At 38.6% G+C, this 22,260-nt stretch overlaps 1 protein-coding gene across 6 annotated transcripts in view; it reads right to left on the bottom strand.

The window, feature by feature from the left end:
- Positions 1-22,260, bottom strand: part of CDK6 (cyclin dependent kinase 6) — a 136,148-nt gene that overhangs the window by 95,218 nt on the left and 18,670 nt on the right. For all 6 annotated transcript variants that reach the window (XM_039704975.1, XM_039704964.1, XM_039705009.1 and 3 more), the window contains one exon: positions 9,240-9,375. In XM_039704975.1, coding sequence (XP_039560909.1) covers positions 9,240-9,375 — 136 coding nt within the window. The remainder of the gene's footprint in view (positions 1-9,239; positions 9,376-22,260) is intronic.

The raw sequence follows: 22,260 nt of genomic DNA, 5'->3' as shown, positions 1-22,260 counted from the left end.
AAGTACTGTTTCACACATATAATCCTGCTGTAGCATGTAGGATCTGACTATCATGACTCATGTTTAACATGGTGCTGTGTAAAGACCAGTCAAAAATGAGGACCTGTTATGGTGGGCACCAAAATCAAGACTTTTTACACAGCCTCCTCCATTAAAAGGTCACAAATGGACTAGACAGACCCCAGGTGGAGAAATAGTGAGACAGTTCCATCATGCTACATTTCTATGGAAGTAGAGTCAGGAGAACACAGGAAAAACAGAAAGAAAAGTGATGAAAAGGAAAGTTCTGGAGGAAGGGAAAGAACAGAAGACTTTACTGTGTAAATACAAAGTGAAAATGAGGTGAAAAAATCAAGGAGAAGAGAAGGATGGAAAGAGAAAAGGGATCAAAAGATAGGAAATGCACAGGCAGAGAACATGGAGTTGAAATCACTGAAAGCAGCTCTGAGTGTCAAGAGGTTTTGGCTTTGGTTGCTCCAGCAGCTGAGTGTAGCTGGCTGACGCCCCAGGCTGGTGCTCCTCTGCAGTTTCATGCCTGATGGCCCCAGGACAGGAAGCAGGGAGGAACCGTGTCTGCTCTGGTATCCACAGGGGCAGCGGGACAGGGGCTCTCCATGTGTCTCTCATCTGACACACAGAATAGGAGAGGGAGAGGCACAGATTCAGCTGGGTCTTGTTTCACTCCTTCCCTGTAAATGTAACAGCTCAGCTGTCTTGGGTGATGAGCTATTGGATGGACTATGGGAATCAGCATGTCCACATCTGCATATATACACACATACATATATAGATACATACACACACACATATACATTCATACATACACAGGCACACGTGTGTGTACATGTATGTGTAGTGTGCTTTCATGTGCATACACGTGAAGGCAATATACACCAGACCACTCTCCAGGCACAGCAGCAGAACTGGTGCTACCCCTCATGTATCTGTGTACTCTTTAAGCATCTGCGCTGCCAATTCTCGCCTTTTCTGGGCCACACCTCTTTGAGAAAATGAACTCTGGAGACGGTAGAGTGATGATCATAGTTTCCCTTTCTCTCACTCAAACAGCAGTATTTTTCTTCTGCAAATATGTTAGAGGACTTTTGCAAAATACACTTATATATGTATGTGTGTTTATGTGCCTATGTATAAATAATAGAAAATTCTTTAAGCTGACTTTATATTCTACATATGAAAACATATAATACGAAAAAAAATTCCATCTCTACCAATTTGTATGGACCTTTGTTTTCTGGCATAAGCTAAATACATCTGCTATGAAGGAAAAGAAACAAACAAAACATATCTTGATTAAATCAGTATGACACTAAAGTAACATGCTTCAAATTAATTTTTACTGTGGGATACAATAACCTGCCTATTCACTGGCATAAAACCAGTGCATACAGCTAGCCCAAAAGTATTAAGTTTCTCTTGGGGTGGCATTGAGAAAACAGTTTTATGGGAAAATAACTTACTTGATTATTATATTGTCTTTTATTAGCTGTGAGTTGTCTATGGCCAACATTTGAATTGTTTTATACTATGGCTCTATAATTGCTGTGAGTAAATATAGACACTTTGTAAATATTCTAGTTTTGAGAATCTGAGCTGCAGTAACTTGGCTTGACCGAGATGGTGAATGTATTGTGCTACAATGCTTCTTGTCCCAGATCAGCTGAGTTCAAACCTTAGAATCCTGAGTTTAGTAAAAAAAAATACGTTGCCCAGTTTTCCCAAACATCTACCTTTGTCACAATTTCTGCTACTGTCTATTCTTCACCATCTCTGTGTGCTTGTTTCGGGATGAAGTACAATTTTGTGGGTGTACTGCATAAGGGACTAATTTCCTTCCTAGTGCAGAAACTACTATCAAGAAAGTGATTCTTACCTGCCCTGGCAAAAATCAAGAATGGCTCTTTGAACTTCTTCTCTTTACTCACATCTGCCGCAGTCCAGCCTTGAAATTACTTGTCAAAAATAGCATATGGCTTGTAAGCAAATTTTGAACATGGATAAAACCAAATATTTCAATGTATTTTTCTGCCACTGCTTTATGTGCACCATCAACTGCACCAGCTTTCTCTTAATTATTTTAAATGCAGCATATCATGTTTGATGAAGAGAAAGACTGGAAACATGAGCGACACTTCTGCTGATCACTGAGGCAGGATGTGCTTGCAGAGCAAATTGTGCCTGAGCACCACTATGATGAGACAAAAGAAGGCATCTCAAAAATACTCCCCACTTGGAGGAACTGTTACTGGCTGGATGCAGAATGGTGTGGCACTGTCTCTGAGATGCTGCCTGGCAGCTCAGCCCCACTTCTGTACCTGATTGACAGTTATTCCTACCACACGCTCCCCTTCTTTCAGTGTCACCAAAGCATTTCACATAGCAACTGGTACCACATTGATGTTCCAGTAGCAAAAACCCAGTGTCATTAATAATCTGAGAGTGTCTCAAGGGAATGCAGAGCAGCAGGACCCATAAACTTTTTTATGCATCACACTCATGACCAGCTCTGCTGAACTAACAGAAATGAAATGAACTGATAGCAACATTTCACTTCCAGTGTTTGTAATACTGCAATTTTGCAATGACTTGATCATAAATCCGTTCTACCAATGCTCAATCACCTTCCCTGCCCACAATTCAGAATCTCTTCAGTTTCTTAATTTCCTCTGACTTTCTGAATAAAGATGATTTCTGGCCCTCCATCTACTGAAAACAATAGCTTCCTTCTGACTTCAAAAACGATGTGTCCCTAAGGGCCCTACCAGACTGCACTGCTGCCTTGAGAGAAGAGACCACAAAAGAAAAGTAGGTTGAGATGTCTATTTACAGAACCCTTGATAGACATAATTTCACAGTGACATTTCTAATTCAGTGTCATTGTTTTGAAAGACTAAAATTATTATTTCAGGCAGGTTGCTTTCATGCATTATGCTCCAGTGTTGCTTGACTGCTTTCCAAACTGGAACAACTGAAAAAATGTGAAGCGCTCCAATGATTTTAAATCACTCTAGTCAGGACAGAGTGATTTAAAATTATTGGAGTGCCTCACATTTTTATGAGCTCTCAGTTTGCAAGCAACGGAAGTCCTTGCAGTCCTAGGCTACAGCATTGCAAAAACAACTATACATTATCATCAGATTGAAAAGGTTTGCATTTGAATTTGGAAATGGTAGGAATTCAAAGATATTTAACACCACCATAATTAAAATCAGTGGCTGTACACTAACAGTAAAAAGGTCCAATCTAAAGAATTAACTGCAAGGATACCAGACTATATTGTGTAGCATCCTGTGAGCTGCACAGAATCATTTATTTACAGAATCATGACTCCTCCTAGCCCCTTGGTCAGCTTGTACATTGCTACCTGCTAGCAGCCAGAGGAGATGTGAGATGTCTCTACATGCAGCACAGCATGGGAAAGAAATTGCACCACCTACAACACAGGGAACGGCCACTCTGGAGAGTGGATATCCTGGAGAATATCCATTTTTTAATGTTTAGCTCCTTCAGAGCTTGTGCAGGACACCTACTGTCTCCTGCTACCCTTTCATGCAGACAACAGTGAAAGAAAATAAAAGATTTATCCCATGATGATATATCAGTTCAGCCCTTTTGTTTTTAATTTATTTGTATTGGCAACTCTTCTTTAATTTATAATACAGATTCAGAACAAAATTTGTTGCAATATAATCCACAAAAATGAAACCCTTAGCAGCTGTAAATGGGCACCATTTTACTGAAGCTAATGGATTTACACTTGTTAGTATCAGCTGGGGATCTGATACATTATTTGTACTCTCCAAATTCCTCACTAAGTTTTGTTCTTTCTTTACCATAAAAGCACTGACAGGAAAATAATAATAACAGCTCTTCTATTAGTATCTTTCTTATTAATTCAATTATTTTTTTTAGTGACTTTTAACTTTGATGTTGTTAAATGCAGCCGCCCTCTGAAGACTCTCAGTACTGGTGGATCTGTTTTCCTGGAATTTCTTGCTTTATTTTCAGAACTGCATGATTGTGTGACATCTGCTTCACATCTCATACGTGATCAACTGAGCAGGTACAACCATGGTATATGGCTGAGTCACCTCACAGCAGTGAACACTGGTCTGCTTTCTGAGAAACAGTATCTTCTTATTAATTTTCTAAGAGTCTTGCAAAGATGTGACCAGTCTGCCCAGTTTAATAGCAGGTAATGTAAACTAACAGGGATGCAACAATAACATATATCCTGACACTAATATTTAAAAATTCAATTTATGGGCTACTACCTGATAAGCTCACAAAAGAGAATTAGACTCACTGCTGTACTTTATAAATTTTAGGCATCTAAATACCAGAATCTGTACACCTGAATGAGATGGGTATACCAGCTTTCTATGTAAAGAAGTAAATATCCAAAAAATAGTCACAGAAGCTATTCACTTGGGTGAGGAACCAGGACACAGGAGAGAAAAGCATATACACTGAAACCCTGCTCACTCTGTGATTTGCCTGCCCTGTTCAAGGCTGGAGGGAACACCATGAAGATTCATGAATCACGGAACTGAGCAGAAAGACATCCACAGCTTTTGCAACATTCCATGAGAGATAACATATGCACCTGCTGTACTGGAAACCTTTGTTTTGTTCCCTCCTGTGCTGACTGTTAGATTGCAACATGCACAACCCACTTAGCACATGTAGCCCAAATTCTACATTTCTCTAAGAAAACTATTGCAAGAAGCCACAGTAAGTCTACTTGGAATGACATTACCTCACAAAGTTAACTTTATTCATTGCTAAAATTAAAGAACCTCAGTAAAAGTTTGTTGTCCCCTCTCACTTTCAAAGTCTCTTTGGTCTGGCAGCACAAGACGACTGGATGGAACTCCAAAGAACCATTCTGTAACCACTTAATGTACAGTTTTATATACAAAGCCATTACATGCATAGATCAATTTAAAGCTAAGTATTATTAAATACATTGCAGTATCTTAAATCAATAAACTCCATCTTGGCTGCATCTGCATGATTTCTACATGAAAAATGTAGTTAGTGTTATAAACAACCATATCCACATCAAAACTACTTAGGAGCAAAAAAAACCCCACGCCAGTCTCACAAGCATCAAAACGAAATGTGACTACACAGTTTAAATATGCTTCAGTCCCAAAGGCTAAGGCATCAAAATGCTTCAGTGGTCTGTTAACTATTTAAAAGAAAATCATCGTTCTGTGGCATATGTGTCATTCCCACTTCCGCTACCCTTATGCCAGCTAAGAAAAGTTCCTAATGAGCCAAGGCTCTCGAAGGCTCAACTGCTAAGACCATTAACATTACCAAAGACCTGTGCATGACTAACAGCTGTGTCCTAAGGAAACTGAACTCATACCTCTCATTTAAACTTAATTTAAACAAACATAAACTGCCCTAAAGTTAAAGAGCATCCCAGGAAGAATAGAAGGGAGGAGACCATGGGTAGAGACGAAAGAAGGAAGATTCTGTCATTGCTGATTCTGATTCATGCCATATGGAACATATATTAATCAGGTCTGACAGAGGAAGCTAGCAAGTGTGAGCGTGACTACATCCAGCAATTACAAAGGCTTATTAAGTAGATTAAAGACCGAATAAGTGAACACTAAAGTTCACTTTCAAAAGTGAACACTATGTCCACAAGTATTTAGAGTAGTGTTCACCATCCCTCTAGCTCAAAGTAGACTCAATTAAATAATAATGGAAGGGCTTCAGCAGAAAAGATTTAAAACTCCTCTGTTCAGAATAACCTAGAACTCAGAAGCCAGAGCCATAGAAATGGACAAGAGCATTCACGCTCCTGGTGACAGAAAGGGGAAGTGAGCAGTCTGCTCTAGATCCTGGGTGTGTATTCCCACTACCAGACAATGTCTCACAGGAAAACTACCTCTCTTCTATCATGTTATGGACACCTGTCTGTATCTTAATAAAACACCCTCTGGGGCGACTCCTACTGCAGGTACTTAGGCATTAGAAAGGCATTGCTGAGCAGCATTAAGGCAAAAGCTCTAGCTGTGTTTGAATGATCAATAATGGTTCATTTCTCTGAACTGCTACAGTCTGACAATTGCCTGCAAAACATAAAGTTCTTAAAATGGTACCAGTGTCACTTTTATTTATTGACAGCTGGTAACCAAAAACCCTAGCATGTCCCAAACCAGCAAAAGCTGAACCTCCCTTCCCTAAATGGTATGTAATGATGGTAGTCAATTCACACAAAAAAGATCTCTTGGAGCTGGTACTTCTCTCACAGTAATTTTATGTCATTCAAGGTCCACTAACAACTGTTGATTTTACACCATGGTGCCAAAGAGGTATATTAGGTCCTTCAAGCTATCCAGGGCTTGGCTCATTTGGCACTTCTGTGCTGCTGACACACACAGAACTTTAACAGATGGTCTTACAATGCTGGCAGTTGTTTTGTACTGTGCTGGCGGTGAGGGGAAATACTCTACACAAATTGTCTGCAATTCTGGAAAATAAATGAAGTACAAATCCATATTAACCTCAAAAGCCAAACTATAAAAAGTCAGATTAGTCACTTAACGATGTATGTGCTCTGGGTTAAATGCTCAGCTGCTACAAAATCGCAGTATTTCCCTACAGCCAGGAGAGGTATGTTTTACTTCAGTTTCTGTTAGGAATATCCATAAAGACTATAATTGCAAAGGTATTGAAATATACTAAAAATAAGCCTTGAGACCCTTCCTCACGTGATCAGCCCTGACTATCAGCGAAAGTACCTCCATAAACTGGATATTTTGACAGAAATATGAAGCAACAGGGTGCAACCTAAGTTAACTGAATCTCTCTCTTTTCCTGAGCTAAACAGGATTCAAGAAAAAACACATCAGCTACTGTGAAAATGTTGAAATCAACAGCAATGACCAAGTAAACAACAATTTTACATTTTTCCTCACCCATTTAAAAAGTGATTATGTACCACAAGCTGAATTTTACAGTCACTAATTTCACTGGTTGCAGCTGAACTCGCACTGTACATAAAAGACCAAAATTGCTCCGCTTTGTTTCTGTGTGGCTTTTCTACTTTATTGTGCCAAACTACCAGATATAGCAACCGGGTTGACTAGTAAACCATTTATGCAGAATAGTGCTTTTTGAATGTAAGCACAATAATTTCCTTCATCAGTATAAAATCTCCATGAAATGTATATTCAAACATATATTTGAGAAGTCTCTTAGTGCAATTTCAGAACAGAATTTTTAGTAATCACAATTACTGTAGTACAGTGCTCATGTCTTGTATTTCCTTTAAATGACACATAGATCAAAAGACACTTCAAACTGAGATTTCAGAGGCTTGGTCTTTCAGTTCCCATCAATTTCAGTATATTTAGTTAGATAATATGCCAGTCACCACCATCTTATTTTCACAGATGTTTGTTAAGTTGAAATACAGTTCACGTAAGAAGCTTCAAAGTCCTAGGAGGAATATACAACCTTAACAGCATTATAATAAATTAGTCTTACAATATAATAGGTACATTCCAGTCTTCTTCTGACTGAATCAAAGCTGTATCCATTTTTAAAAAAAATTATTTCATCCACTACGTTTGGTTAAAAACATGGGTTTCTGGAACTGACTGATATACATATGTGACTTTGGCATCAGTGAATATATCTTTATTCACTTTAGTTCTAATTTTATACAGAAAGATCAAACAACTCCTAAATTTGAAGCTGTTAACAGAGTTATTAAAACAACTCAATTTTCAATAGTTTTCATGTTTTCTTTTCCTCCCTGGGGACTTTTGCCAGACTAAGATGATACAATATTGCTCCAGAAAGTACTTATACAAGTGGAAGATAATGCATGTCTGAAAGCATAAATTATTTCTCCTCATGAAAATGAAAAAAATCAAAACAAATGTTAAACAGACACAGTCAAAATGTAGCAACACCAATCCCTCTGCTTCTCTTCCCAGGTATAAACTTTTTGTCTAACACCTCAACCTATGATCCTCAATGTGGCACTTTGCTGTGAAATTGCCAGGAAAGCAGAGGAGTTGGTATATGCATTTTAATAACAGTAATGCAAGCACATCCTATCGTAGGTAGGGGTCCTCCCTTACAGATGCAGAATATGAGATAACACAGAATATGAGATACCATGACAACAAAATTTCATTCTTGTCCTCCCAGTTACTGAGAGCCTTCCCAGCTTCTGTAGCAACTGGTCATGATTCCCTCCACCCTTCAGCCCATCCACTGCAGAGCACACCACAGGCCAACAATGAACATTTCTTGCTCTCAGAATGTACACAAACTCTCCTGGCAAGAAGGACATAAAACAAAAGTAGTCTCTTGGGGAAATAAAAGGCAAAGGAAAAGGGATAAGGAGTACAGGATTTATTTTATCCATTCTAGCAATATCCAGCACTTCACCTTCAAGGGAAGGTTCAAGTAGTCTCTGCCAAAACAATAACAGAATCATCTGCTTGCAGCTGGAAGCAAAGGTCTTAATGATTTCACGCAATCTTGGAGTCACAGAATGGCATTACTGGTATTGGAAAACACCTTAAAAATCCCACTGCCATGCACAGGGACACTTTTCACTAGACCAGGTAGCTCAGAGCTCCATCCAACCTGTCCTTGAATACTGCCAGGGGTGGGGCAGCCATGACTTCTCTGGGCAACCTGTTCCAGTGCCTCACCACCCTCACAGTAAAGAATTCTTCCCTAATATCTAATCTAAACATACTCTTTCAGTCTTAAACCACTCCCCTTTACCTGTCACTACATGCTCCTGTAAATAGTCTCTCTCCATATTTCTTGTAGGCTCCCGTCAGGTACTGGAAGGTTGCAATTAAGTCACCTCTAAGCCTTCTTTTTTCCAGGCTGAACAATCCAAATTCTCTCAGCCTTTCCTTGTAAGATAAGTGCTCCATCCCTCTAATCAGCTTGGTGACCCTGCTCCAACAGGTCCCTGTCCTTCCTGTGCTTGAATGCTACATTTGGTACAACAGTAGAGATTCAGTAAATTTAGAACTCTGAAAGAGGAATAAAATCACAAGTGCACCATTTTCACAAAGAGATTATATCTGTTACTTTGTGCTGCAGTTCATGTCCCAAGCTCGGCACTATTCAATTTTGATGCAACAAAATCCTGTGAGATCACAACACAGTTTGTCTGATTTATCTCTGAAATACTATCTCCTAAAATCTTTCTCCTTAAATACCTTTATAGTTTCAGTAGGCACTCCGGGCTCTGGAACTTTATCCAAGTAAGTAGTCAAGTCTTGATCCACATGTTCAAACACTAATGTTAACTTGGTCTCTCTGTCTGTTCGTGACACGGTGCACACATCAAACAATCTGAGAAGAGGAAAAGAAGAGAAGAGGTAAGTATGTAGGAACCAGTATAAATGTAACTTGCATCTCAAGCATGTCTATTTAAATTTCTTACAGTATACAGAATGGAAAAGAGCATTCCAAAGAATCAAGACCAATCTTTGAGCTCTTGATTCATCAGATAACAGCTGATGTATCAAAATTACCATCTCAGTCTCTCACTTGTGAATTCTGAAATAGGATTAATTAATAAGAACTCATCAACTGTTAAATGCAAAATAATTACATGAAAATAATTTATTTTTTTGACACAGTAACCTGAGTTACTACAGAAAATTATATGACATATAATGAATTATATGACATAATTATAAATTATATTACATATATGACATATTTATACACATTCTAGGCTCCAGTACTGACAAATTAAAAAAAAAAAAAAGCAAAAAGAAAAAAGAAAAAAAAAGCCAGAAATATTTTTGAAAAATACGTAAGAGTGTTTGCATGCACCTTCAGTTTCTTTCCACATAATTCCCACGTATACCATTACACAGCTGTATAATTTGATCTATTTCAGCAGAAACAGAATTGTCTCGCTGATTCCTCTTGCAAATTCCTGGACGAAAGGAATCAGCATTGCTGATTGGAAAAAAGCTTTGTGCACAACATGTCAATACTTCTTTCATCACTTTTGGTCATTCTTTTACTGGAACTTCTTTATCATTTCACCTTGTTGCACAACACTGAACTAATCTACAAAGCTCTTCATAACCACATTCCTATCTGATTACTTTCTATTACTTTTTCTTTTTAAGTAGGATTTCTCTCATCCTCACCGTCTACCATGCCAGCTTTAAGTTTCACCTTTTTCAAGAACATCTGCCCATCCTTCTGTGCTTCACACCTATATTCATACCAGTGATATTCATTATCCTTCTTCAAGTCCCACTTCAACAAAATCCTAATAGGAAACCATCTGAACAGCAAGAAGGACATTTCGTCCCTACACACATACTTTACTTATGTGCTTATTCATTTATATTACAAGACCAGATCACATTTCTCTCTGAGGTGAGGCAGAAAAATGAATCTACTTTTACTAGGTGACAGCAGATTTAAAAAATGAAGTTACTGAGAAAAAAGGTCTAGACAGTTAAACTGAAGAATCTCTCATTGATAACAGACCAAACTAGTGTTGGTACTATGGCTTATTTTTTCCAACATCATATCAGTGATGCTGGTTTATTACTTTTATCTTTCACATTCTTCCTTATAATTACTTTATTAGAATTAAGAAGTGTAGGACTTCTGTTAATGTTCTCAAGTAATATTTTTGTTGTTTGTTCAAGGACTAAAGGCTTTATATGCAGTATTTGAAGTCAACTGATCATACACAAAGCCTTGGGGGTCCCTTCTTTTCCCAGAGGACATCTGACAAACAGACAAGGACAAGATGTACATGAGATCTTGCATTGAGATTTAATTTCTTACCTTAAATCTCAATGTATTTCACATTAGGATTGGCATAACCACTTGGGAAGAATGTAATTTGGGTTTAAGAGAGCAGTATTTTTCACTTGACATTTACCATAGAAAGGCTGTGCTTTCATTTGACAGCATTTCCAAAATAATCTTTGGTCTGACACTGAATAAATTATTAGCCATCATATTTTGAAAATGTATACATGCGCATTCATTTTAGGTTAAGGAAGCTTTTCAGTGAGTAATAAATTAGGAACCAGAGTTCCAGAATATGATAATAAGACTGTCACCCTACCTCTACTTGAAGACTAATCTGTACTTAATCTGTAATCACAATCTGAAGAAACAAACATTAATTATTATGGTAACACAGTGACTGTAAGAGAAAATGTTTTGGCACATTTCTTCTAACGACAGATACTGTTCTCTAAGATTACCTCAGTGGGGTGTACATGTCCTGTACATGATAAATAAGTTTTGTGAAAAGTCACAAACCTTCCTGAAAAGTGAAATTTACTGGTATTTGGCTGGAGGTTAATAATCTGTAATATATTTATATAAATCAACGTGGAATGTAGCCGGACTGCCTATAACCCCAACACATGCAAATAGAGAGGAGCCAGACAGGTCTCAACATCTGAACATAAACACTGGAAAATATTTCCAACTGTATGATTCCTTTGTGTTGACCTACATTCACCTAAAATGTTCTAGAACACCCCTTTTGCCAGGTATTTAATACAGTGGTAAAGAAACATATTTTCAACTATAGCAGAGTTATAATTAAAGAAAAAAAGGAAAAAAAGATTTCACTGTATTAAACTTAGAAGCAACATGTAATTTCCAACTCACTGAGGAGGAAAATGTTGACTCTCTGTTAATTCTTCTGTATGTGGGTTATTTTGATTTTGGTATTTTCTGGCACAGCAAAATAAGGAACTCAGAGAAGCACAATTCTGGTTACCTTTTACTGAGTAATAATATTATCACCGAGTATTAATATTATCTTTCTTTTTTGTGTACTCTTTATGTGAAACTCTAATTTACTATTAATCATAAAAGCTCTAGATTTGGCACTGGGCTGGATAGAAGTACATTGTGTTTACTCACAGAAAATATAGCTGCTACCTTAGAAAGACAGTAATTTAAATCACAGGTTATATTAATCCATGATATTACAAAAATCCAGCATCTGGCATTGCTCCTGCTGATCATTCTTGAAATAGATTGAGAAAGACACAGCCTCTTTATTTAGTAGTTTCCACAGGGATAAAACTACTTTTTATAAATTATACTCTCTTACATTCACTGTGAGAATATCACCCATAAAATTGTCTTTGTTAATTAGGAACATCTCTGCTGGCTACATTGCACATCTCTGAAGCCATTTCCTCATGATTTTCTGTATCTGACGCATTAACATTGCACGTGACTGCCTCTCTGGAATAGGCAACAGCAAAAGGCCTTTTATTTAAAGAGTTACTATGTGGACACTGTCCTAAGTGAAGTAAATGTACCTCAATTAATACAGGATTTCCATACTGAATACTTTGTAAACACAAGCCCTGCCCTTCTATTGTACTTACAAAAGAAACGTTTGAATTATTTGATTAAAGTAAGCTCCGCTATGGGAAATCCTGCAAGTATTTAACAAGATGTTTGGCTGGGAGTCATACACCGCCCAACGTGTCCATCTGAACTGGAACACTGTAGAAGAGACACTAACAGAGAACCTGGGTTTTAATGCAGACATTTTTTCAAGTTAATTGTACTAAAGCAGGAGCTTATCAGCTACAAATCTCTGTCTCTGTTTTATATCAGGTGTTTAGTGCCTAGTGGATCCTCCTATAATCCAGCAGAATACCCGCCTTCCAACAAAAATACTCTGGCATTTTTTGCATGCAGAAAACCAGATGATGCTCTTTGTAGTCCCCATAGCTTCTTACAACACAAAATCTGACAAATGCATCCTCAGTTCACTTTCATTTTACAATATGAATACCTAATGTTTTTAAAGGAAAGACAGTTATTACTTTGAAAACTATTGCATCTACTGAGTGGTAGATTGCAACTGATCCCAGAAAGCCCCTGAATGTTACTAGATTTGCTTTGATCTGATCTGATCTGAGATGATCTGAGAATTGCTGTGAAGTTTCCCGCTCTCAAACAGCATGAACATTTTTTCCTGAGCAAACTGAGATAACAGCGATGGAAATCAGGCCCAACAGCCCAAGATGCCTGCAAGAAATACTGAAAGGCAGATCTGACTGTAAGACCTGAAAAAAACGTAGGACATAATTTCTCTTGGCTGTTGTCAAACAGATGAGTAGGTACACTTGGAAAATAAACTGGATCATAGTCAAAAAGAAGACCAAGAATTAGATACTTGCTGCCAATGCGTCCAAGAGCTTACTGTTATTTCTACTGCAGTAGGACCAACATGAACACATACGTATCTCTGTATGGTCACTCACAGCACTGAACAAAACCGGTCCTCGCATCCTAAAGATTTCTAGTAACATGGATTTACTTTAATTTTCTTTGGAACAGTGTCTTCCTTGAAAGAGTTACTTCCTAGCTTACCCATAACAGAGGAAGCGAATTGGAGCCTTTGATTTATGTGTAGGAGAAATGCTTTACCAGACTGTGGTTACATAAACAGTGGCATAATAATATGTTACGGTTTTAAGATTTTGCAGGTCTGAGCAAATACACAGATGAGAAGTTTGGTGGCCTCAACCTAACTCTAAAAGGTATTCATCTGCATGACAGAAAACCAGAACAGTACTTGTGCATTGACAGTGTTTACATAAACACCACAAGACTGGGATATTAAGACTATCACAGGCCATGACTGAGGTTTATTGACAAGTAAGGGGAGGAGGACCTGAATAATTTCTGCTTTTACTTCCTTAGGCTCAGGTTAATCCTGGAAGTTCATAAGCACAGAAAATTTCTGCCTTTCATACCTGGAAGTATTGAAGAACAACAGTTGATCGTCCTTTTAGTCCAAATTTCAGCAGCAACCTCAGATTCCTGTGTTCTCAAGAAGTCACTCAGCAGCAATCCCGTTGTACACCCCAACTTTATAAATTAGGTACTCCCTAAAAAAAAAGTTTTACCCCTACTTTCAGTATTAGCTACCTTTTCCTTTCTTGATTTTGATGCAAAAAAAAAGACTGCTGACAGAAACCAGTCTCTACTTGGAATCACAAATACCCAATGTATTGGAACAAAGGGGTCATCTTTCGGATGAAGACAATAGCTGGGCATCTGGAGTGGAACATGTGCATTAGGAGAACCAAGTCCCACGTAGCAAAACAGGAAATAGAGTTTCCCACTCTGAAACATATGACAGAGTTCTTTCCCTCTGTTCAGGACATACTGCTTTGTCTCATTTTAATCAGCAATCACCCACTTCTCCAGGCCTCTGAAAGCTGGTATAATGATGTGGAGTTTTCTTGCTCAAAGGAGCTTTAGTAAGACACCTTTATATGGGGAAAAAGTGCACATGCAGAGAAGAGGACACTAAATTCAAAGTATGTGAATGGCATTTTTCCTGGGATAACATCTGTAGAACCACACAGTAATGCACGACCTAAGTTCCACCATTTTCAGAGGCATGTGGGGTCTTCAAGAGCTTCAAAATGTATTTGTAATTCCAGCTGCAGCTGCCCCAATGTGTATCAGTGCTTAAGGTATGACTCCACAGTAGACTGCAATATAACAAAGACTCTGACTGCACCAACAGAACCACCTCGGTACTGGAAACACACAGCACGAGGGCACAGCACTGCCTGCAGCACAGCCAGCAAGCCCACAGTCAGCCCCATCCAGCAACAAGTCAGATGCCCACAGCCAAACCTGATTAAATAATCTTGGGTATGTCTACAGTGCTCATGGCAACTTTATGTCTTAAATCCTTGTTCTCTACTTTCTACTAAGTTCTTGGAGTTTGGGAACATTTCTCCTGCTTTGCGACCCTTCCAGCAAAGAGCAGCAGGATCACCTTTTGTGTGCAGGAGAAATCTCTTTCAGGCAAACAGCAGTAAAGGCAGAACTTAACATCAGGTAAAATCAATTAATTTATCCAGGACAAGTAGATGTTCCGTGGATAGATGTTTTCAACTCTGGAGTCACTCATTAATTATCTACTGTGAACAGAGCAGAAAGAGCTACTGCAGAGAAGTGACTGTACAATGAGAGAAAGGCAGCAGAAAGTCCTGTTCTGGACACTCACTCCAGCAGAGCCCAGCCAACACTGTTGCTTACAGCCCACTCACCAGTGAGGTTTCAGGAAAGGAAGGGGGACATTAGGATGACAAGGCAATCGTTCATCTGCAAGCTGAGCTTTGTGCTGTAATTTTTTCCAGTCTCTCTCCCTTTTTGACTTGGAAAAATTATTTAACATGCTTAGCTGTATAAAAGAGGTTTTTGTTCTTTAAGTGTGCGTGAGGAAGAGAGACAGAGAAAGTGACAGAGAGAAATAGATGCTCGTGAAAGCGAAGTAAATAGCACTGGCTAAAGTCCGATAGAGTGGGCTGACTGGGCAAGCGTTCAACGCTCAGTCCCGACTGCAGCCCTGACCTGCAACACCCCTGCTCTCCTGCACTGGGCCCCACTCAAGCAACGACGAGCTCTGGTGCCAGACTGAATGGTTTTGTGATGCAGACAAATGTCTGCTCTGATGAAACCACCAAAACCAGTTTTTATTTTCAACAGAAACCAAGATTTGTGCCCAAAAAATGAAAAGGCTAAGGACGTTTTCTCAGTGTGCCACTGAAGCCACTAAAAGATGCAGCTGTTAAACAGAGTTTTACTTCAAGGAAAAATAGGCCTGACAAGATATTCTCTGCACCTTTCTTTGTTTATAGCAGCATGCTGTCCATTTCAGCCCTCACACCGTCATTTCTTTTTCACCTTCTTTGCAGAGGGAGATTATCTTTAACAAACAAGGACCAGAAAAGGATCTCGTAAGACTCCGTAATTCAAACTATATCCTGCCTTGCAGAACTCCTCTTCAGGACTTATCCTACAGTTCACCAGTGTTTAAAATGCTTAATTCCTCACCAGTCCATGAACAATCTCACTGCAACTGATTTTATCCAAACTGGCCACACATGGAGCCCTTGACAATACGGAGGGAAAATACCAGCTGGGTGGTGCCTGAAGACACGCCTGTGCGCTGCCCTACCAAACACTGTCCCAGGGCAGGCCAGGGACACGCCAGCTCACCCCCAAATCAGAAAAATAACATGGCCTGTTATGAAGACAGTCGTTGACAGATTGTTTAGGATCAGCAATAGCTGTCTGACCTATTCATAGTGCTCTCATGTGATCCTTCAACAAGCAAATGTACACTGCCTTTCCAAGTCATGTACACTGCTGCTATACAGTGCTGTGAGCTTCCAGCAAGCTTCTGAAAGCTTCCAGTTCAGAGTACAAATTAAAGATGCTCCCATTCATTGGCAGTGTGTTTGCATCTGTTGTTTTTTTAGATTTTCTTTATAATACCTTCCTTAGGGAACAGCTGTATTCCTTTTTAGATTCCCTAATTTGCTCAACATGCAAGTAAAACTTATGCCTGAATCTTGATTTTGTTTGATTCAAATTAAAAGAGCCCAGATGTTATTCTGGACTTCCAGCTGTACATGGTGTAAGATGAGATACAACAAAATCCAGTCTTTACTGTAGCTCACAAACTGCTTGTTACAGACTCCACATTTCAGTTTATATTTTGAATTCATTCTTGTGCCAGACCTACAGGATCTAAATTTAAGAAGAACATCTCCCTTCTAGGTTTAAGTAAAAACAACTCATCCTCAAAATTTATACTTTACAACAGTATAAATTATCATTCATTCTTCAATGGCTTAATAATCTAATCTATGTTCACATGAGATTTAATCATGATGCCAACATATCAAAAATAACAAAGGAAATAATAACCCTTCACTCCACAAAAAAAAAATAAAAAATTGCAAAAAGTCAAATTTGAAGTACTGTTTAACACTCTGTACAATCTCATAGAGTTTTTTTAAAGTTTGCAATATCACAGCAGTTCCTGAGGTATTTAATTCAGCTTTTTGAAAACTGCATATAATTCCAATGCAAATTTGAGTGCAAACTCTTGCTTCTTATAGATTCATAGAAGAACCTAAGAATAACAAAGCAGCTACTGTAGAAGATGACAGAAGAGGTCCTCTGTTTCGATGCTTATCATCAATCCAGGGGCTGCTGTTCCTGAAAGACCTCCAGGTTACTCTACAGCCACAATTATTCTGGACGATGGTGGATGCACTGAAAACTCATGTGCTGTTTGAGCCCTAATTAACCACTCAGCATACACTAGGCCCTCGGGAATATTAGCAATTATTATGCTGAGGAGAAGCAGCCTGACTGAGAGTAACTCGGTCTAGCTGTCAGACACTGACACAGTAACTCAGTCTAGCTGAAGGGCCTAGCTGTCAGACACTGAAAAAGCAAGGTAAGGGGCCTTGCTAAAGGCTGCAAATACACCTGAGCACTGATGATGTCTCTACCACGTCCCAGGACGGACCAGTAGTGGCAGCACTTGAAAGGAGTCCAAAGCCATGATGTGATAGTGAAGAGCAGGGGAGACAGAGCAATAGATACAAAATATTTTGCTGTGGTTCTGTTACTGGGATCAAGTATTGTTGTAATTATCTGTGAGACACTGACACATTAAAGCCATGTAAGAAAATACATTTCTATTTTTCATAGATAGAGTTGGGACCAAACAGTTTGTCCTTCTCAAAGAAGGATCAAGAGATGACTTTTAGAAGGGGAAAACTTCCAGAGTTTAATGCTACCATGAATTCCATTGCTAAAGCAAAAGAGCAAAAAACAGAAGAAAAAAAAGCCTTAGGAAAAACAAAAGGCTAAATTAGCTAAAGTTTGCAATACTATACATGCACAACGTAAATAAGCTGCATATATGTTAATAAAAAGAGACGTTAGTAAGAAAACAAAATTAATTATTTTTAATTATTTTAATTATGCCACTCTAATGTATTCAGGGAATACTATTACTAAGGGATTCTACAGACCTTTTAATGTAACACACTATATATCCATGTATTAAACAGAAAGCAATTAGCAAACAAAGGAGTAAACCAAAGTAAAACAGCGCATGGTTCACTCTCATGCTCATTTGTTTATATTTGGGGTTATTATTATGTATCATTTCTTAAATAAAAAGTTATTGTCTCTCTAAATGACATTATAGAAAGGAAATCCTTGGTAAGAGAATGAAACCAACATCACTGGGAAATAGGGTGCAAACTTCTACCAATCTGTTTATTGCTATGACAGCATGGTCAGTTGACATGCAACACAAGCTTTGAGTAGTATTGTATTAAATTTTTTTAGACCTGTCAGTAGAAGAATGCATTTTTGAAGCAAGAGTACCAGTGTGCAGAGTAAACCTGTCATAGATCTTGACCTTGCATGATCCGCCAACCTTGAACTACCAAAGAACTTATGCTGCACTTAAAAACCTGGATGATTTTTAAGTATACACATCACCTAAAGCTTCATCTACCTTATCTGCCAGCTATCTTTCCCCTTTGTTATACTCAGCCAGTCATCACCTGGATAGAGCAATGTAAACCCCTGTCTGCCATTTCAACCCCTATCTGATTTTTAGCCATGCAGTGAGAACTCTACAACTTGGGTCCCAACATGCGTGGTCCCATTTTGCACTTAACCATCCTTATCTGTACCACAATCTCTGCTTCCTAACCTTTTAGTTACCCTTAAATACTCAATCCGTGAATATGGGCATTCATCTCTGAAAACTATGGTCATGATGTATTCTAAGGCATTCATCACAGTATTTGTTTGTCCTTAAATTCTGAAATGAATGAACTGTGAACTTTTGTTTTCCCAGTCTTAACCTGGGGGACTAGAAAATAGCAATAGATGTGAATAGTTATTGTTATCTTAAAAATGGAAACAGCAATTTAACACCAGATATTGAAACTGCATGAAAACAACTTTTAAAAAATGTCTACATCTGTTGAAAAAACCTGTTTATGGATTCACTAGAACTGCTCAAAATTTCCTGAAAATGGATCAGTCGTATCTGCCCACTTTCAATACAAGCAGTAAGGTGGTGAATGCAGTTGCCACATTCAGGATTAACTCAAATGAAAATCCAAAAGGTGTCTTACACTTTGTGTTTTGTTTTCCACAAATTTGTCCTGCATGAGGTTGTACCACATAAAAACAGGAATGCAGTTCACAGTGCTTTTCATATACACGTGGTAAGGAGAGTGATTTCCATCAGGCTTTGATGCCAAATGTATTCCCAGTTATACCCCTGTGTGCCATGATGCCAGCAGCACCATGAACTTCAGACAAAGGGAATTCTTCATTCACTTCAGCAAAACCTGGAAGGGAGCACAGTGAACTCAAGCAACCTTCCAGTGGCACTGTACTGTGTCCTGTCACCACTACTTCACATGCTACAAATAACATCCCATCTGCCCAAAAGTAAACAGCACTCAGCTGATTTCCAAAAATCAAAATACAAAGGCAATTGCTCACATGGGTAAGAAAAACAAACAGGATCTGGCCAGGTTTTGTGAGGAAGCCAGATCTACACACATAAACATTGCCCTTTTCTTTTTAAGTTGCGGATGCAACAGAAAAACGGAGTGGCGGAGTAATAGATAACATTATGAGAAAAAAATGATGTGAGAGGATATTTATTCAAACACCATCCACCTACACCACAGCCCTGCACAGCCTGTGAAGCAACGAGTTCTCCTCTCAGCTTCCATGGAAGAGATACAACTCCTGCAATGGAGTTACTCAGCAACTGGGGGTTACTTTGACCGGGTCGTGTAGGTCTTCATTTACTCAGGAGAAAGGAGTAAGTTGACTGAAGCACTCTGGGGAGGGTACTGTCTCTCCCTGCTTGCTATTGAAGATGCCTAAACGACTAACTTAGACAAGATGCTTTAATTTAACTGAATTTAGAAGATATTATTATTTCCCAGAAAGATTGTAACTGATCAATTTTACTTGGTGGGAATGCAGATTCTGTTCAGTTCATTTCTGAAGTAATTTAAAAATATTTCTTCCATGTAGACGTTGAAACAAAATGGGAGACAAGTCAAAAGAAAAAAAAAGACACTAAAACCACCTCTGCCCTATTCACTCAACCCTCAAAGACCAGGATCAATCCTAAACAGCTCAACATACAAGAGCCTTTACCTAGACCTCATGAAGTTGGTACTTTTTTTTATTTAACTGGCTTTGGCACAGGTCCAGAATTTCCGTTAATGTGAAAAGGAATTTCACCTGTGACAAACTTGCAGGATTGAGTTTAATATTCATGTTCTGAAGAACAGAAACAAATGGGACTAATAAACCTTCAATAGAAATTTACAAGATTCTTCTGGCTTAATAAATTTAGCTGGGGGCAATTGCTCTTAAACACTCAATACATAAAAAGGGATCCTTTTTTCCATTAGCATGTAAATTCCTTACACGTTTCATCAGAACTACATCTTGCAGGTGTTTTAGGAGTTAAGACACCATTGTGGGCTTGTCCCCATTCGTGACCATTCAAATGTGGCCATGTAAGCTCCTTGTCTGTCTTGTCATTTCTTCTATGAAGCTTTTTTAAAATTAATTAATTCATAGCACATGTAAAGTAAACTAAAAATATTTTTGTTAGCTTCTCAGGTGCTGTCATCCTCTAGTTCTTAAGGTAGATGTCTGATACACGTTTCCTCCCTTTCTAGCCCGTTTACATGGCCCTGTGAGCCAAACATGTAAAGATTAATGCACATGGAGTGAGTATTCTACAGGCTACACAGCTCTTTAAGTATTTCCTTTAAACTCTTGCACACATATGTAAAAGAAAACAAATTAAAGATTATTTGAAGAGTTTGGCAATGAAAATGAGGTGTTAGTAGCATTTTGAGCTGGCAATAAATTTTATTTGACTGTTTTATTACTACAGGACAAAGGCAACTATTTCTTTTGGGGTGTCTTTCATCAGCACGGGATGAAGGTTTACATTTTAATGTATGGGTAGTTTTGAAATCAGCATTTTGTAAATTACAGTTTATGTCAGATGTAAACACATGGCAAAACTGCTTTTTGATTGTTTTGATACATCATCTTTCACACTTCTGAAAGAAATTAGCAAACTGTAATAAATCTCACAAAACATGGTCTGGTTCCTGGAGCGCTAAAACATTTTTACATGAAGGCAAACGAAAACGAGGCCCATGGATGCAGGCGGTGGCAGCAAAGCAGGGTGTGCTCTGTGATGCCCAGACAGACAGTGGGGGTCTGGGCTGAGCTGAGGGGTGCCTGAGCACAGTGGGGATCGTGGCTGAGGCTGCGGGGGCTAGCAGGGCTAGCACGGCTTCGTGGCCACCAGCCAGCTCATGGCATCAGTGGAGCTCGGAGGCATCTGCCTGGGAGTGAGGCAGGGCTGGCTCCCATCTGCCTGCAAATGATGCAAGGACTTACAAAGCAGTGGACATGGACTACTTAAAATCATAGAGAAGTCAGTGAGAACCTTAATTTGCCAGGAATTATCGCTTCAGGTCTGTCCTGCTCTTACACTATTCCCTACACCAGGAACCAACTTTCTCACTTCAGAGTATAAATACTGACTGAGACAGAAATTGTTCTAACCCTTCCTAAGCCATATATGAATTGTTTTATTAATGTAATTATTTTAATTTCAAGAATGAGTCAAGAGACAATGAGGGCTGAAGGAGGTGCTCCTCATTATTTTCTATATTCCATCCCTAAACTCCAATCACCTTGTTTACCTCTGTTGGGAGAAACAGCACAAAAATACTGCAGTTGATGGTCTTAAGCCTTTGTAGAGTTGACTAAACAGGCCCCACAGAACCACCACAGTCTACGAAAGCCTTTTCTGTGGTCAGCCTATTCCAGTGACACACTGCTTTTTTCTTCCTAATCTTCACCTTTTTCCCATCTAACAGAAACACTCCTCTTAGTTCTACTTTAGTGCTTCTCTTTATCTTCAACTTTAAAAAGCAGTCAAGGAAAAGACAAATTGTCACAAATATGAAAAGTATGTAATCATACTGGGTATCATGAGAAAAGTACAATTTTTTATGTGAATTTTCAGGCTCACTGCACTACAGGTATTTAATTATGGTGTCACTGAACTACCAATTTTATCAATTGCTATGTCATGTAACTTCTGAACTTTTGTGTGAGTGAACTGTTAGCAGTGATACTAGAGAATTTTTTTTTCACTGACATGTCCAACACACAATGGAATAGAAGGAGGCAGGAAATAAAATAAGATTCTTAACTCAAGGACTAATCAAATTGAATAGATACAGGGAACACATTAAGGGAATGCATGACCTTAGATAGTAAAGATATGGCTCCATTAAT

Source organism: Passer montanus, unplaced genomic scaffold (genome assembly GCF_014805655.1).
Source record: "Passer montanus isolate IOZ18808 unplaced genomic scaffold, ASM1480565v1 scaffold10, whole genome shotgun sequence".
NCBI lineage: Eukaryota > Metazoa > Chordata > Aves > Passeriformes > Passeridae > Passer > Passer montanus.
This window is presented reverse-complemented; position numbering and strand designations above follow the sequence as displayed.